This window comes from Prionailurus viverrinus, chromosome B4, assembly GCF_022837055.1.
Source record: "Prionailurus viverrinus isolate Anna chromosome B4, UM_Priviv_1.0, whole genome shotgun sequence".
NCBI lineage: Eukaryota > Metazoa > Chordata > Mammalia > Carnivora > Felidae > Prionailurus > Prionailurus viverrinus.
The window spans coordinates 7,686,021-7,704,387 of NC_062567.1; the positions used below are offsets into that span (position 1 = coordinate 7,686,021).

The window sequence follows — 18,367 nt, forward strand, 5'->3', positions numbered from 1 at the left end:
TACAAAACCCATGTAAATAATGTAGTGTTTAAACAATGAGAGTGTGACAGCAGTTGGTAAATGGTTTGCAATTTTAAGATTTAACTAGCAAAAGTAATTTAGAAGCTTTACTGAGATTATATTGTAACATTATAATAAATGACATTTATGCTAAGAATTTAAATGACTTTTAATAAAAGGAAACGATTTTCACAGAAAATGTTTTAACTACAAATCAATTTCTTCTATATATGTATGTATAGATGTATGTACAGATGTGTGTGTGTGTGTGTGTGTGTGTGTGTGTGTGTGTGTGTGACAGAGAAAGGGAGTGCAAGAAAGAGAATCAAATGGACAAAATGTAAACAACTAGCACATCAGATAAAGGTATATGAAGAATTTGGGTTCTATGTCTACAACGTTTCTTGTTACAACTTTGAAAAAATATCAAAACAAGATACAAAATAATGTAAATCACCTCCTAACAAAAACCTAATACTATATTGTACTTCTACTACACTTCTATTTCTTATTGAGAGTGAGCAAGAGAGCGTGCGTACACATAAACGGGGGGAGAGGGGCAGAGGGAGAGAGAGAAAGAGAATCCCAAGCAGCCTCCACACTCAGCACAGAGCCTAGCACGTGGCTCAATCCCACGACTCCGGCATCATGACCTGAGCCAAAATCAAGATGCTCCAGTGACAGAGCCATTCAGGCGTCCCCTTCTACTGTATTTGAATACTGTAACTGAATATACTCTGTAAGAAATACTACATTAAACTCATGTTCAATGTCCCATAGTATCAAACTAAGAATTACTCACTTTTGTGTAGTGGTCAAAAAGATGACAAATTGCTAAAAGTAAAGTATATTCCATTTTTGATGGTTCGTCTTAACACAATGAAGCACCTTAAACCAAGAAACTGAACTAACGAATTTCCTGAGAAGCAATTTTTGTTGGCATCCTCCATCACCTCACCTACACTGTACGGCTGCCACACGTCAGACAGGTGACACACGGTATCTCTCAACAGGGTCTACTCTACTCCGTACACGGCCCCTGCCCACTCCACGCCAGTAGGTCTCCCCAGTAACTAGAATGACCAAAAGTCTCCATACACTCCCAAATTCAGCCCCCTCCCTCGAATTAAAAATCAATGATTATACAGTTGACCCTGGAACAAGGGGGGAGTTAGAGACACCAAACCCCCACACAATTGAAAATCCGCCTGTAACTTCTGACTCCCCCAAAACTTAACTACTAATGATGTACTCCTGAATAGAAGCCTTACAGATAAAGAGTTGATTAACACATATTTCATGTCATGTGCGACATACGTATGCTGTGTTCCTACGATAAAGTGACCAGAGAAACGAAGTATTAAAAAATCATAAGGAAACTACATTTAGAGTACTGCACTGTATTCTTTTTAAGTACAGTTGACACACAATGTTACGTTAGTTTCAAGTGTACAATACAGGGATCCGACAACCCTATAGCTCTATACTTTGTGCTGTACTCACAAGTGTACCTACCATCTGTCACCACACAGTACTGTAGTGTATTTACCAAAAAAATCCATGTTATTCAAGTGGGCTCGCACCATGCAAACCCATATTGTTCGAGGATCAACTTGTATTCATTTTAAGAATGGTTAACATTTAAAACTTTACTTCCAAAATCCAAACTTACCAAACATAAACAAGTCTTAGTATAACAAACAGACACTCGTTATACTTTACAAAAGGATTTCTTTCACGATTCCATTAAATGCAGATAACCCACTATTCAAAATACAATTCAACTTAAATTTTCTTTTCTGTAACCTCTACCCAGCTTCTCAGGTACACAGCTGTTCCATAAAACAGGATATATATGTATCTAGATAATTATCCTAGACAGAAACTTTAGCCAATACTTAGGGAAAGCCTTCTACCATCTGTTGCATGATTTTTCTATTCAATAAGACTTGGAAGAATCCTCAGGCCAAGACTGAGGGACTCAGTAATCTACTCACTTATTTATAACATTACCTGTTCCAACAAATGTTAAAACAAATTGTTTTCACTTCAGCATGAACTCTTACGTCTACTGCTCCAGAGGAATAAAGATATATGCTCTATTACAAAGCCATAAATATACACTACATCTCAAATTACTCACTGACATTACTTTTTCCTCAGTTAAATGAGAAATGTTTCAGATCCAGAAGTGATCTCAAAACCCCCACTCCTTTATTTAGGTCAAAGGGCAGGATCAAACACTCCAACATAACAGAATCACTCCTGGATTGCCAAGTCAGAAGAGAACTAACACAGAAATCCTCTCTTAAAAAACAAACAAACAAACAAAACATATAATTAGTTATAGAGCAAAAGTTTTCTGAAGAAAGTTAAATAAAATATGTAAGACTAGGGGCGCCTGGGTGGCGCAGTCGGTTAAGCGTCCGACATCAGCCAGGTCACGATCTCGCGGTCCGTGAGTTCGAGCCCCGCGTCAGGCTCTGGGCTGATGGCTCGGAGCCTGGAGCCTGCTTCAGATTCTGTGTCTCCCTCTCTCTCTGACCCTCCCCGTTCATGCTCTGTCTCTGTCTCAAAAATAAATAAACATTAAAAAAAAAAAAATTTTTTTTAAAAAATATGTAAGACTAAAATTTTAAAAACAGAGTAGATAAGCTTTATTTTTTCAAGTTAAAACATGGGCAAATAAAATTAAGTAGTACCCTAAATAATCACTTCTGGGATTTGATGTTTTTTGGCTTATTGTTTTTTTGGTTTTTTTTCCTCAACGTTTATTTTTTTGGGGACAGAGAGAGACAGAGCATGAACGGGGGAGGGGCAGAGAGAGAGGGAGACACAGAATCGGAAACAGGCTCCAGGCTCTGAGCCATCAGCCCAGAGCCCGACGCGGGGCTCGAACTCTGGCTTATTGTTTTTAACACATTCCTCCAAAATCATCATCTTTAGAAATTTTCAGCAATGCTTTTTACAAGAACTACGCCTATTGTTACAATCTCCTTTAAAGCTCTAAGAGGTTCATTTCAAACTACAGCTACAGTTTAAATATAATGACTTTCATATAAATATTTCATCTTTGGCACCATCTGATAAGACAGAATTTTGGGGAAAAAAATCTTGATAAATGTTTAACATTGCAAAATATGCAAATACAGAAAAACAAAAACAATTTCAGTACTGAAAATCAAAAGGCTTTTTGTGGATTGTGATAAAGTTAACAATCCACAATGAAATGCACATCGCAGAAGCATCACATTTTCCACAAGGTACGTATCTAACCTCAGAATTCGACAGAATATATAAAGATCTAGACTAAAAGCTGAAAAACACCGCAAACATGTAACAAATTCTCTGGGCTCTGGAGCTGGGACCCCCCAACGAGTGTGCCAGGCTGTGCGGCGAAAGCGGTCCGTCAGCAGCCGGGCACGAAGAACAGCCTGGTGAGAGCCAGTCACCTCCAAGCCCCCAACGGTTCACCCCACATGCTGTACAACTCCTACCACGTCCCGCGTGGTCCATGACATGGCAAGGGTTAGCAAATGCTTCACAGATAAATCCGCCCAGATGTAACAAGTATCAACCTTCCTCTTAATCGCTAGAGCCATACTGAAAAAAACTTTAGTCACCCATCATTCTCACCCAAACCCAGGTTTGGAAATTCTATCTAGACTTTAATGACACATCTTCCTATTTTGTAACCTATACCATGATCCTCCACTATTTTTTCAAAAACAGGAACTCTGATATACTCAGTTCCCACCTTTTTGAAAACTTACAACTGACATTGTAACACTCCCTAACCTATGGTTACAGTGGTCTGCTCAAGAACGGCATCTATCAGGAGACAAGATCACCAAACTGGCAAGCATAAGAAATGTAATTCACAGCCTATTTCAAAGGAAGCCTAGTATGAGCTTAAAACTAAGAAAAAAGCCAGAAAAAGGCAAATACTGCCTGTAATCGATTCTTTTCAATTACATCTAACAAAAAAGTCTATTTGTCAGAGTAATTTTTCCAGAATGAAATCTTCAGTTGCTCCCCTAACTGAACTTTTTTTTTTTTTAATGTTTACTTGTTTATATTTGAGAGAGAGCGTGCGTGGGGCACAGAGGCAGGGAGAGAAGGAGACAGAGGATCCCAAGCAGACTCTGCACTGAGACCAAAGAGCCGATGTGGCAGTTCGAATTCACGAACTGCAAGATCATGCCCTGAGCCGAAGTCAGACAAGACACCCCGGCGCCCCTCCCCTAACTGCACTTCTTTAACAGCTCCTCAAGCCCTACAGGGTGAAGTCCAAACTTCCCGGGACCCAGACCCGGTTAGTGTCTCCGCCAGCTTTCCCTCTCTCTCAGTCTCCATTCCCCATCTCCATGCTCCCAAATGCTCAACTACGTGGCAACACCTATGTGTAGTCACACCTCCATGCCTTTCTCACACTGCTCCACTGCCTTGGAACGCTCTATCCTACGCCACACTCCCCCCCACCCACACGTACACACTACCACCCCCCCCCGCCCCACCCTCAATCTTTCTTCACGTAGGATCAGCTTAAATTTCACCTAAAAGTAGTAACTCACGGAACAGCTACTCCATACTAAAACAAGTTACTTAGGAACACCCCATCCACACAGTTTATCAAACACCTATTAGGAGCCAGGAAAAGTGCTCACCACGTAGTAAAAACCTTTGCCCTCAAGGATCTTACAGAGTACATGGTGTAAGAGTGAAGAGCTGAGTGGCAGGAACTAGAATGAGGCAAGCAGACCACCACAGGGAAGCAGCATATTGGGGCCACCTAGCAAGCAAAGCAAAGAGAGGAACACTAGGAACCAGGGAACTAAGCAGAAACTGGTTTTCTTTTCTTCAATGTGAAACAGTCAGTTTGGACTTTATGGTAATACCAGGGCACATTCATTCTTTGTGGCTGCTTGTCTTCACAACAAACAGAGAAATTACAGATAAAATATAAAAACAAATCACTAAAATGACATACCTATGCCCCAAAACATATTAAATATCTCCAGATTAAAAATCTAACAGGGGGGCACCGGGGTGGCTCAGTTGGTTAAGCCGGCGACTCCTGCCTTCCACTCAGGTCATGATCTCACGGTTTGCGAGATCCAGCCCCACACTGGGCTTTGCGATGAGAGCACATGGCCTGCTTGGGACTCTCTCTCTCCCTCTCCCTCTCCCTCTCTCTCTCTCTGTCTGAAAATAAACAAACATTAAAAATAAAACAAAATCTAACAGGAACACAGAGTATGAGCCAAACTAAAACCAGGAGATCTTCTGGGCTGTGGGCCCCAAAGCAGGAAAAGGCAGCAGGAAGTAAATCCCAGGGGAGAACTGTATATAAGAGTTAATGTGAAGCAGGGTCAGTAGCCAGGCTCCTCACTTAAAACCAGGGACGGGGGAGGGGGACACTCCTCCTTGATGATAAAATGGGACTGAAAAAGGCCTTTGCTAACTTGCTGAAGCTACAGCTTAGGAAGCTGCTGACCTAATGCCAGCTGACTCCGTGACAGAATCTGTGATATCACCAACATCACCATGCGGCTGGTGCTCTGATCCACTAACACAAGACCTGATTCTGATCTGGGAACTCCAAAGGCACGCAGAGACAACTGCAAATGTGCTACACCAGCAGGAAAATCACAAAAGGAGACAGCCATAGGAGAAAGAGAAAGAATTTTCATCAGAGTGTGCCTGCAAAACTACAGAATATGATGAAACACCAACAACAGCAACAACTACAATATAAATTCACTGGAGACAAAAAATAATCAAGTGATCTGAGAAACACTTCAAAATAAGCACATGAAAGATCCACAAAGAAATAAAAGAATAATAAATCAAATCTTTAAAATAAAAACAAGCAGAGGAGCGCCTGGGTGGCTCAGTCGGTTAAGCGGCCGACTTCGGCTCAGGTCATGATCTCGCGGTCCGTGGGTTCGAGCCCCGCGTGGGGCTCTGTGCTGACAGCTCAGAGCCTGGAGCCTGTTTCAGATTCTGTGTCTCCCTCTCTCTGACCCTCCCCCATTCATGCTCTGCCTCTCTCTGTCTCAAAAATAAATAAACGTTAAAAAAAAAAATTTTTTTTTAATAAATAAATAAAAACAAGCAGAAATAAGAAAAGAATTAAAGGGCATAAAAAAACAACCAATTTGGGGCACGTGGGTGGCTCAGTCAATTAAGTGTCCAACCTGGGCTCAGATCATGATCTTGCAGTTCATAGTTTGAGCCCCATGTCGGGCTCTGTGTTCATAGCTCGGAGCCTGGAGCCTGCTTCGGATTCTGTGTCTCCCTCTCTTTGCCCCTGCCCCGCCTCAAAAATAAATAAATATTTTTAATAAATAAACATTTTTATAAAGTGTAATTTATAATTAAAAAAAGAACCAATTAAAAACCTTAGAAATGAAATATAGCTACTGTAATTCACAAATAAAAAGTTGTATGTCATTCAGATAATTTATTATTAGTTGCCTAACAAGGTACCCCCACCCTCTCTGCCTTTGTCCCCACAGGGCTCTGAATTTTTAGAGGCAGCAGGTATACAAGACCCTGTTAGACACTGCGATTCAAAAATGAAAGACCCTAAAAAAGAGGTTAGAGAGGGAGGGAGCCAAAACATAAGAGACTCTTAAAAACTGAGAACTGAGGGTGGATGGGGGATGGGAAGGAGAGGAAAGTGGGTGATGGGCATTGAGGAGGGCACCTGTTGGGATGAGCACTGGGTGTTGTATGGAAACCAATTTGATAATAAACTTCATATTTAAAAAAAGAAAAAAAAAAAATGAAAGACCCTGGGTACCTGTCCTCAAAGAACTCTGTAACAGGGACGCTAACAGAACACTAAGATTACAAAGTAGAACAGAATGTAAACTGCCCAAAATGTAAGCATTTTTAAGTTAAAATGCTGGACATTTCTTAGTTTTCATAAACTCATATGGTCATCTTTACTAGAGTTGGCCCTTTACATTAGATAAATGTTCTCACAAAATTTCATCTGAATGGAGCCAAAATAATAAAAGCTGCTTCTTCTTGAATCTGTATTTGAACTCATGTAGCAACTATCCTGGTTTACTCAAAGGACACCACTGAAAACTCTCGAAAATCAAAGCGTACTTCTTGCGATATTATTCTTAATAGAAAGCACTCAAAGATTTCACAGCAACAACAGCCTTGTTTTCATTTAACAACTGCTTAATTATTTCAATCAATGGTAAGAAAGACTATCCAGGGTGACTGGGTGGCTCAGTCAGTTAAGTATCTAACTTGATTGCGGCTCAAGTCATGATCTCAAGGTTCATGGATTCGAGCCTTGCGGAGGCTGCTTAAGATTCTCTCTCTCTCTCTCTCTCTCTCTCTGCTCCTCCCCTGCTCACGCACACACGCATGCTCTCTCTCTCTCTCTCAAAATAAATAAACTTAAAAAAAAATCTTTTAAAAAAGTAAATTAAAAAACGCTCTATCCATATTAAGATAATCAATATGAAATACATGTGAAAATGTTAAAACTCTCTAACATTATACTCCAGCAGGAAATGCTCACTCTATTCAAAGTTCCCATAATCAAAAAATCTGTACTTTTTAAAAAATACATCAAAATTGTTATATGATCACAGTCAAGGCAAAACTCGTAATTCTTTCCTCACTCCCTAAAATAAACAGTTAATACAAAGTCGTAAAACCCAGCTCTCCTAGTCACAGCCGGAAGCAGACTGGAATGGCAGAAAATACTATGTACATACAGAACCACTACGGGAGAAAATAAAACCTGTATCAAATTTGGAAAGTCTACAGGATAGATGTGGTTTTCATTCCATCAAAGACATTAATAGATTTTTTTTTTTGCTTATATACTCACCCATGTTACCCAATGATCAAACCTCACACAATTAAACTTCTGCTAATTACAATCAATTTAAATTTTCCCTCTTAATATTTCTTTCTTTTTCTCCCACCCACTTCTCCTCTGGCAACCACTAGACTATCCTCTATATTTGAGTATCTCCCTCTTCATATTTTTCACAAGTCACTTCCCAATGAGTAGTCAACAGAAAATTTTAGATAACAGAATTAAATCAGCCAAGAAACTAATGACACAGATTTCCTCACCATGTCTAACTTTTCAGAATAAACCAAGCATCAAAAAGTATCTCCTTGTTTAAATACAGATAGGTACACAGTACTGGGCTGACCAGAGTATCCAGTCTCTGATGAAGTAACATAATTCCAGTTTGTCCAATAATAAACTTTTTCTATTTTTTCAGTACACTACAAATGCTGCCCAGGACTCTGAAATGAAACACAGGATACTTACTCATGACTGGAAATATCTCTGTAGGCTGTCCCAATCAGATAGTAAACCAAAATCTGCTGTCCAAGGTTTCTCAGAAGAATACATGTCCTAGTAAGAAAACAGAGAGAAAGAAATCATCTTTTTAAAGGTCAGCATTTAAAATAAAAAATTTTTTTTAAATTTTTTTTAACGTTTATTTATTTTTGAGAGAGAGAGACAGAGTGCGAGTGGGGAAGGGGCAGAGAGAGAGGGAGACACAGAATCCAAAGCAGGCTCCAGGCTCTGAGCTGTCAGCACAGGGCCCAACGCGGGGCTCGAACTCACAAACCGTGAGATCATGACCTGAGCCGAAGTCGGACACTTAACCGACTGAGCCACCCACGCGCCCCTAAAATATTCTAAAAAGAAATGAAAATAATTTGGTTTCAGCAATTTTCTATTTCCAAAAGAACCTTCTGAATATAAAACCTTCATCTAAAAATATAAAAAATTGCCAATCTTTAAAACATCATGATTCCACTTGTATTTTCCTTTGTCTATAAGAAGTTACCCCCAAAGCAAATAGTACATACAAAGTAATTATCACACAGAAACTTATTATCACACAGAAACAGGCGTCCTTGGTTTTCACTTACTAAAAACTTATTCCCTCCCCCTTTCCCAAATAAATAAGTCCTAGAAAGAAAGTACTCCATCTAGGATAAAGACAGCATATCACATCTGCTAAATTGATTTTTGATTACACATAAATAATTTATACACTATCAAATGAAGACCACTAAAGGTATTGCTATAGACTTTCTCTAATAATGGGCATTTTCCTCATTATAAAATATGGTTTCATTGTTTAAAAAAATTGGAAACAACAGCAAAATAGAAACAAAAATTCTCTTACCACAAAATGCCACTACATCTACCCAATTACGTGGGGCATGTTCCTTTCAAGGGAATTTTTTTGTAAGTATTTCTTCAAAATACACTTTATAGGGGTGCCTGGGCTAAGCATCCAACTTCGGCTCCGGTCATGATCTCGTGTTTCGTGGGTTCGAGCCCCATGTCTGTGTTGACAGCTCAGAGCCTGGAACCTGCTTTGAATTCTGTGTCTCCTTCTCTCTGCCCCTCCCCTGCTCACATCTGTCTCTCAGTCTCACAAAAATAAATACACATTTAAAAAAATATATACTTTATAAATACTACATACAAAATTTTGTATTTGGTTCTTTTCACTTCAGTATAACATAAAGCATCACCCTGCATTAGTATAAATACAAACTAAATCTGCCTTACTTGATTAATATATTAAAGAAAATGAGGCATAAAGTAATACTAATACTATATTTCAACATAATTACGGATGCACAGTGCCTCCCCAAATCTAACACATAAAATCCCATAGGTAGATTAAGGTTTGACATAACATTTACACTGTGCTTCCTCATTTACAACTTTGTTCATAAACTGATAAACTACTTTTTGCAATCACAGAAAGTGACAGTTACTTTATTTTCTAAATCAATTAAGAACATAGCATAGTACTAAGGACCACTGACTCTGCAACAGATTAAAGTTAGGGTAACATTTTTTGAAGAAATAATGTTGGTCTCATTTATATACTTCACTCATGTCATGTAAAATACGTGAGAAATACAAATTTAAAAAATGAAAATCTGTATGCACAGCATGATTTGTAGACTGTAATTAGCAATGGCATATAATCATAGTACTGCCACGTAATCACCTGACCCCCATCCCACAGGCTTTCTTCTTTATCTATACAGTAAATGCTATGATTTTCATTTCCAGATAACCCAATTATCCCAAAGGAAATGAGAAGTTGTGTGAAAAATCTAAAATAACACATAATCTATATGTTAGTTTCAGAATATGTGACAAGAAGTTTCTCGCTATAAATACAGTTTTTTGATGGTGTTTCACTCAGGCTATTAGATCTGTTTTCCCTCCCAGGGAACTAGGAGGTCAAACATGCTGAGCCCTGGAGCATGGTGAATGACGACACAGGAAGGCAATCCCATGTTACAGATACACAGGGTAGATTAAACATTCACAGATGATCCAGGAGTTTACTTATAGTTCACTTACACTGGTAGAGTCTAGTCTCTTTGGTCAGGGACTTTTCTCTTTGTTCCTGTTTATAACAAAGTTTTTGATCTTAAATTTAAAATTCCTAGGGGCGCCTGGGTGGCGCAGTTGGTTAAGCATCCGACTTCAGCCAGGTCACGATCTCGCGGTCCGTGAGTTCGAGCCCCGCGTCAGGCTCTGGGCTGATGGCTCGGAGCCTGGAGCCTGTTTCCGATTCTGTGTCTCCCTCTCTCTCTGCCCCTCCCCCGTTCATGCTCTGTCTCTCTCTGTCCCAAAAATAAATAAACGTTGAAAAAAAAAAATTTTAAAAAAAATAAAATAAAATTCCTAAATGGTGGGGCACCTGGGTGGCTCAGTCGGTTGAGCATCTGAACTTCTGCCTAGGTCATGATCTCGCAATTCGTGAGTTCAAGCCCCGCTTCAGGCTCTGTGCTGATAGCTCGGAGCCTGGAGCGTACTACGGATTCTGGGTCTCCCTCTCTCTCTGCCCCTCCCCTGCTCATGCTCTCTGTCTCTCAAAAATAAATAAATGTTCTAAAAAAAATTTTTAATTCCTAAATGGCAACGTGAAAGCATTTTATACTAAGTAGCGCCTCCTACCCATAATTGTAAAATGCTGAACAAATACTTATTCAAGAACTGAACTTCCTAACATATCAAGTTTTCTTATCGCTAAAAATAGTAACCTCAAAAATACCAGGATAATAAAACTTATCAACAGTGGATTTATGACCTTACCATCTAAGGTGATAAATATACTTGACAAATATGAAACAATGCATGAATTGGAATTACTGTAAAATGTCATGGAGCAGTTCTTAGAAAAACATACTTGGAAATTACTCGTAACTGAACTCACTGGTTCAAACTCTTTAGCATAATAGCAACTTTGAAATGTAGACCCTCCTGTCTACTTTCAAAGTAGGTCGCATGCAAATTCTTTTAAGCACCAACGCAGTTCAGAAGCATGTAAGATAAAATGGACACAGGGGAGCCCAGGTGGCTCAGCTGGTTAAGTGTCTGACTCTTGATTTCAGCTCATAATCTCAGGTCATAATCTCAAAGTTAGTGAGGTCGAGCCCCACATCAGGCTCTGTCCTGACAGCATAGAGCTTGCTAGGGATTCTCCCTCCCAATCTCTCTCTTTGCCCCTACCCCGCTCACACTCGTGCTTTCTCTCTCAAAATAAATAATGTGCACACTCTCTTTCTCCTCCTCTAAATGCTATCCCCTCCCAATGGACATAGAAAAAAGAGAAGAAAAAAATCTAACTTTGTTTTTCACACCATCCAAGAGGGAAAAAAAATAATTTGTTTTAAATCCACAGTTTCACATAGTAGGTATACTGGGGTCTTTCTGTAAAATCTGGCCTTTAAAGTCATTTTCTAGTAACTTGAGCTATGCTATTTATCCTCCACATGGGAATGTGTACTCACACTAACCTAATACAGATTCTTTCAAGTGACACCTCCAACTTTTTGTGACAAAACTTGATCTGCATGAATGGTAAGCAGGGCTACGGATAACCCATCCTGACAGGGAACTCAGGGTAAACGCAGGGCGAGTGGGTGGCTTAAGCGTCCAACTCTTGATTTCAGCTCAGGTCATGATCTTATAGTTCACGAGACCAAGCCCTGCATCAGGCTCCACGCTGACAGCACACAGCCTACTTGGGATTCTCTCCCTCCCTCTCTCTCTGCCCCTCCCCCACATGTGCACACAAAGTACATAAACATTTAAAATAAATCAATAATAATTTTTTTTTTAAAGTAAAACAAACTCCGCCATATCCTCTTCTTTACTGCAGGCACTAGGCAGCCTAAAATAATTTCTGATGCTTTTAGACAGTTTAAACCTCTAGAAGTATTGGAAAGGATTTCTGGGTTTTATAACACCAGATAATATATTTTAGAACAAGCTCAGCAGCCCCAATTTTAATGATTTTAAAACTTAAATTTAACAGAATTATAAACCACAACATATGGTATCACATTCTATTGTTTCTTATAATATTCTTTCAGGAGATCAAATTAACAGTAATTCACTTCACTGTATACGATCTTCTATGGAAAGAAATACATGAGAATGCCAATCTCCACTACCAGCCGATGGGACCTCCATTCTTTTACTCTTAGCACAAATCACAATTTCAGAAAATTAAATGTAATCTTGAGAACATTATGCTAAGTGAAATAAGCAAGTCATATATAAGACAAACACCCTATGATTCCACTTACATGAATGAAGTACATAGAGAAGTCAAATTCAGGGACAGAAAGTAGAATGATGGGTACCAGAAGCTGGGGGGCGGGGCGGGGGAGGACAGGAAGTTAATGTTTAATGGGGACAGAGTTTCAGTTTGGGAGGATGAAAAAAGTTCTGGAGATGAATGGTGATGGTCCTACATTAATGTAAATGTAGTTAATGCCCCTGAACTGGACACTTAAAAAAGGTTAAAATGGTAGTCTTATGTGTATTTAACCATAATACAAAAATACAAGTGACAAAAAAAGAATCCAATGTACCTACCGCTCCAAAAGAGCAAGCAAATCGTAAAGTAACAGAAATTTATTACAAAGTGTCTTAAGTGTTTTTATTAATGAATATCCAAAACCAACCACACATTTCTAAAATATTTGGCTTTGAAGGAAAAAGAAGCGTATACCTGAGAAATAGCTAGGACTCGTTATTTATATATTTTTAAATCCTTCCAGTTAAATAACACAGGCCCTGTTAAAGCCAGAAGCGAAACACATACTTTCAGCACTGAATGTCCAAGTCCTTTCCTGTCCCTCCACCACCACAGTTCCCTATGATCTCTCAAGTTCATTTTGTTTTTTCTGTCCATCTGCAAAATATTTCTCTCTAAATAAATATATATACCTTTTCATTCAAGTGCTCTTGTATTGGTAAAACACTCACACCAAGCAGCTGAAGACCATGTGTTAAGACTTGAAAAACATTAGTTACAGCTCCATTTTTATGTTTTAGCATCCTTTAATGTTTTGTAGAGTAAGAACGATGGCAAAGAAAGTATTTAATTAATTCTTCTTCATAATTTCTAACTTCATGCTCAGTTTCCGAAGAACATCCACTACTTCACTGTGAACTTTCCAATTTTTACCATTCAAGGTAAGTATCTCTCCAACTAAAAATACAGCTGTCAGGTAATTCCGTTTCTGAGATTCTTGTGCCCAAAGAGCTTGCGAACCCTCTTGCTACATGACATCAAAAATACTTGATAAAATACAATAATTATCCTATTAAATGCACGGCAAAGCTCATAAGCAACTAAGAGAAATCCCCAGAGACCGAAAAAAACGCACAGGAGCACAAAGAGGGGGTGATAAGTAAGCACTGACACCAGCAACGGGCTTTCCAGGCAATTGCCAATCTCCCATAACCACGCTGCACCGTCCAATACTGCAGCCACCAGCCTGTAGCTATTTAAATTTAAATTAATTAAAACCATGTAAAATTTAAAATTCCATTGCTTTGTCATATCTCATACATTTTAAATGTGGCTAGTGGCTGCTGTATTAGCAGAGGTGTGTAACATTTCCATGATCCCCGAAAATTCTACCAGACAATGCTGAAGGGCTTTCAGTGCTGACAGTCATGCTTGGGACAAAACTAGAGCTTTACACAATACAACATGGAAAGTCAGACTACAGATAAGTACAGAGAGCCTGGGACCTGAAACACTACATCTTCAATAAAAATAATTAACTAAGTAAGGGGGGAAAAAAATCTACCCCAAAGGAAGACTGAAGGAAAATTCTCTCCTGAGTCTAGGTTTATTTGTGTTTGGGGAGGGGGAGGGGAGTATTCACCGGAAATCTGTAACCAAAACCAACCTTCACCCAGGTTTCAAGTTCAAATCCATACACTTGTATATTATAAAAATCTCAAACCTAGAAATGAAGTTGCCCTGGTTTGACATTGTCCTCAATTGCAAATTCCCTCTGGGAGAAAGCACTCTTAAGCCAAGTCTCATAAGCATTTCCACAAAGTTACAGGAAAAATTAGCTCAAAATTTAAAACTATGCATAAGCCAAGATTCGACAGAAATAAGCAGACTCATCACAAATATGTCAAAAAGGAAAGGACAATAATGTTTGAAAAACAACAGGAAATGAAAAATATGAGCAAAAAAGAAGGCAACAAATTTGGAAAAGAATCAAGTGAAAAACAGGATAACTAAAATTAAAGCTCAACAGACAAGTTCAGCAAAGTGGATGCTGCTAAAGAGAGAATTAATGAACCAGATGACAGATCTGAAATCATCCAGGATGCGACAAAGACAGATTAAAAAATATAAAGGAAGATTAAGAGATATGAAAAATAGATTAAAACATCTATTTTACATATATATCTAATTGGGAGTTTTAGAAAGAGAACATCAAGAATGAGGGAGAGACAATCTGCAAAAAGACAATAGCCAAGAATTTTCCTGAACTGATGAAAGACACTAAAGTACAGACTCAGGTTCAGCAAATTCCACAAAGTATAAATAAAATGGAAATTGACACCTAGAGATACCATCGTGAAACTGTGAAACATCAATGACAGAGAGTTCTTAAAAGCAACCAGAAACCAAAGGCAGATTGCTCACAGAAGGAACAATTAGACTTGACATGTGACTTACCAACTGCAACAATGGGAGCCAGAAGACACTAGAATAATGTCTTCAAAGCTAAAATAAAGAAACTGTTAACCATAATTATATACTCAACACAGCTAAAACTAACTTTTCAAGAAAAATGACAAAATAATGAAAATTTCAGACACAAACTGCGAGAATATAAACAGATCCTCATTAAAGATGCTTCCAAAACTGTAGTTCACAAATATGGAAAATGATGCCAAAGAGAAGATCTGAAACACAGAAAAGAATGGTGAGATAAAAGTTGTAAACATGAGTAAACACAAACAAATATTAGAGGTATGATTTCTAAATCAGGAGTTACAAAAAAGAGAGAGAGAAAGTACTGAACAACAGCATGTAATCTAGAAGGGAAGTAATAAGAAAGGAAATATTCCAAGTTTCTTATGCTGTTGTTCAAGAGGAAGATATGGCAGATACTATCTTTTATTCACATGCCTTCCTTCACTCACTGCTCTCACTGTGACTTCCCTAAGGGTGGGACATACTCCCCACCTCATGGATGTGGGGGTCCGATCGCATGACATGTTGGGACTCTGGGCACAACTGACACTATCCCATTTGTAAGTGGAGGGTTTAAGAGCCCTGAGCTTGGCGTGTGTCTTGTACCCCGACAGCTGCTGGTCCCAGAATGAGTAGACACCCAGCACATAACTGAACCCAACCCAAGGCTTATAGACAAGCCCAGCCAAACCCAGCAGAGACTGCCAAACCTGTGAGCTAGACATAAATGTCTGTCCTTTCACAGCCCTGAAATGTTGCAGTGGTTTGTTACACAGCATAATTACTGCAAAAGATGACTAATGCAGAGAGCAAGGACATCAACTTTAAATGCAAATGAAATGTGTGAGTTTTAGTTTTACTAAAAAGCTTTACTCACTAAATTTGTGAATACACACACACACACACACACACACACACACACACACACACACACAATGATACTATTAACATAAAGTTCCAAAATATGTAAAATTCACAATAAGTTGTTCAGGGACATATACATATGCAATGTAACTATACAGAAAAGCAAGAGAATGCTAGAGCCTAAAGTTGAACCTGACGGTTTCCCAGGACAAGTAATGGACGGAGGAGGAGGAACAATGAGATGTGATCCAAGAGGATACTGATAATGTTCTATTGCTTAAGTTGAGGGAGGGGACACTATAGACACCATTATATTAGACCCTATGTAACACACATTACACAGAGCTTTTTGTAGAATAAGTTTTATAATACTTTAATATGAAAGAGCAAAATTTTTCCCAAGCCATTCAGAAGTGAAATGATGATAAATGAGAACAACAGAATATGTATACCCATCCATATGAAGGAGTTAAATGCATTCAGAATGTTTAAACTATAATTAAGAGGCAGAAATATTTGTAGTGACTCATTCATTCTTTAAAAGTAAAAGACAAAGTCAAGTGATAGGCAGTTCCACTACAAATTGCAAGAGAGCTTTCACGTGCAAAGACTGAGGATTAGACATTATCCACATGTGTAAGAGCAGCAGGCCTACTCAGAGCTGTATCAATGGTGCTACCTGATCTCAGACGTCTGATCACTAAAGCTTCTGATCTCACCCTCAGAGTTGCACAAGCCAAGTTCATTTTCTAGGAGAAATTCCTAGAGCCTGTTTTACAACATTGCTATGTGTTGAACTACCAGCCCAAGAAAGAGCTTAAGAAAATTTCCTTTGTTGAAGCTTGATTCAGGACAGCAAAAAAAATTTATAAACAACTCAAATGTCCAACAAGAATTATCAGAAATGATGCCTCAACCAATTTATTTCCCAAAGGATTATAAAGCAATATTTAAATGATTAATGTTGGGTTTTTAAATTTAAAACAAACAGATAATATACAAATTGACTATCCATTTAATAAATATTTACTGAGCAGCTATTATGAGCCAGGGAGTGTTCTAGGCCCTGCAGACACAGCCAAGAACAAAACAAAGATCCTGGCCCCGTGGAACTTACATTAGAGGATTTCTAGTACCTTTCTTTCTTAATTCAGATTCATAGTTCATTGGTTCAAAGACATATGCTGGGCACACATATACATACTGGGTAATGTCTTCTCATTCCAGATAAACAACTTCAGTTAATATTAGAGTCCCTATTCATTGACACAGGAAGTCTCACCACTATACTTTCCTAACTCTTGGGCTTTCTATAAAGAATGCTCTTTCTGCAATTTATACCCCCTGAAATACAATGCTAAATTTGAACAACTTTCAATATTTTCCCAGCTCCAGAGAAGTGAAGCAAATCTTCCGTCAGCGCTAGAGTGAAAGGTCTATTTCTCCTACCCACTATTCACTACATCAACACAGCACTTCCTGCTAATAAGGTCAGAAAATGAGATGGGCAAAATGTGAAATCATTGGATTTCCTCGGTTTGTTTACACGTGTATGTTAATGAAGCATCAGATAAGAATGAGGTCTAATTTCCCCTTCTACAGGTAGAATCTGAGTTAGGTTTCCAGAAGGACTTATCGAATTCCAGCAGCTTTACACTGGTGAACATGCTAACTTTTATGTATTTAGAAAAACAAATGTCCTTTCCCAAGCTTCTTTACCTACAGCTATAGAGGCAGGGCCTTTCAAAAGCAGCTTATATGGAAACCAATTTGACAATAAACTTCATATATTGAAAAAAAAAAAAAAGAATAAATAAACATTTAAAACATTAAAAAAAAAAAGCATCTTATAATTTGTTCAGATTATATTTGCCTAACGCACTTGATACATACTATCAGAGAAGTGCACCTAATGCGAGCTCTGCAGATCAAAGCTAAAACGAAGGATACAAGACATCTGACTTTAAGAGGCCTGGCATCATTTTAAAAGTCAGCTAAAAACTCCAGATTCTAAAGACAAGAATCCATCCATCCCTTCAGTAAATACTTATCCAGCTAGACAATATGCAAAAACTTCTCAAGGGGCTTGGTATAAAAAATCAAGACAAACCTTGTCCCAGCCATCCTGCCACTAACCAAACAAATTCAGGACAAAAGTACTATCTGCTCATGCAAAGGCCCTGCAGTGAATGAAAATGAGTAAACGTATTGGCCATAAGATGCAAATATATCAAGTTGAAGAGAGGAAAATTCATGTAGTCAATAAGATTGGAATTCAGCAAATTGATGGTAGGTTGTGGGCCCTGAAGGAAGATCACTCAACATACAAGGAGTCCTAGATGCAAGAGGCACAGCTGAGACTCACGTTCTTTACCTGTAAAATGAGAGTTAAACTTTTCAACGCACCTACCACTCAAGACTGTCAAGTGATTATG

At 38.6% G+C, this 18,367-nt stretch overlaps 1 protein-coding gene across 3 annotated transcripts in view; it reads right to left on the bottom strand.

Moving 5' to 3' along the window:
• Positions 1-18,367, bottom strand: part of USP6NL (USP6 N-terminal like) — a 276,352-nt gene that overhangs the window by 196,575 nt on the left and 61,410 nt on the right. For all 3 annotated transcript variants that reach the window (XM_047867688.1, XM_047867687.1, XM_047867689.1), the window contains exon 2: positions 8,321-8,407. In XM_047867688.1, coding sequence (XP_047723644.1) covers positions 8,321-8,324 — 4 coding nt within the window. In that variant the 5' untranslated portion in view covers positions 8,325-8,407. The remainder of the gene's footprint in view (positions 1-8,320; positions 8,408-18,367) is intronic.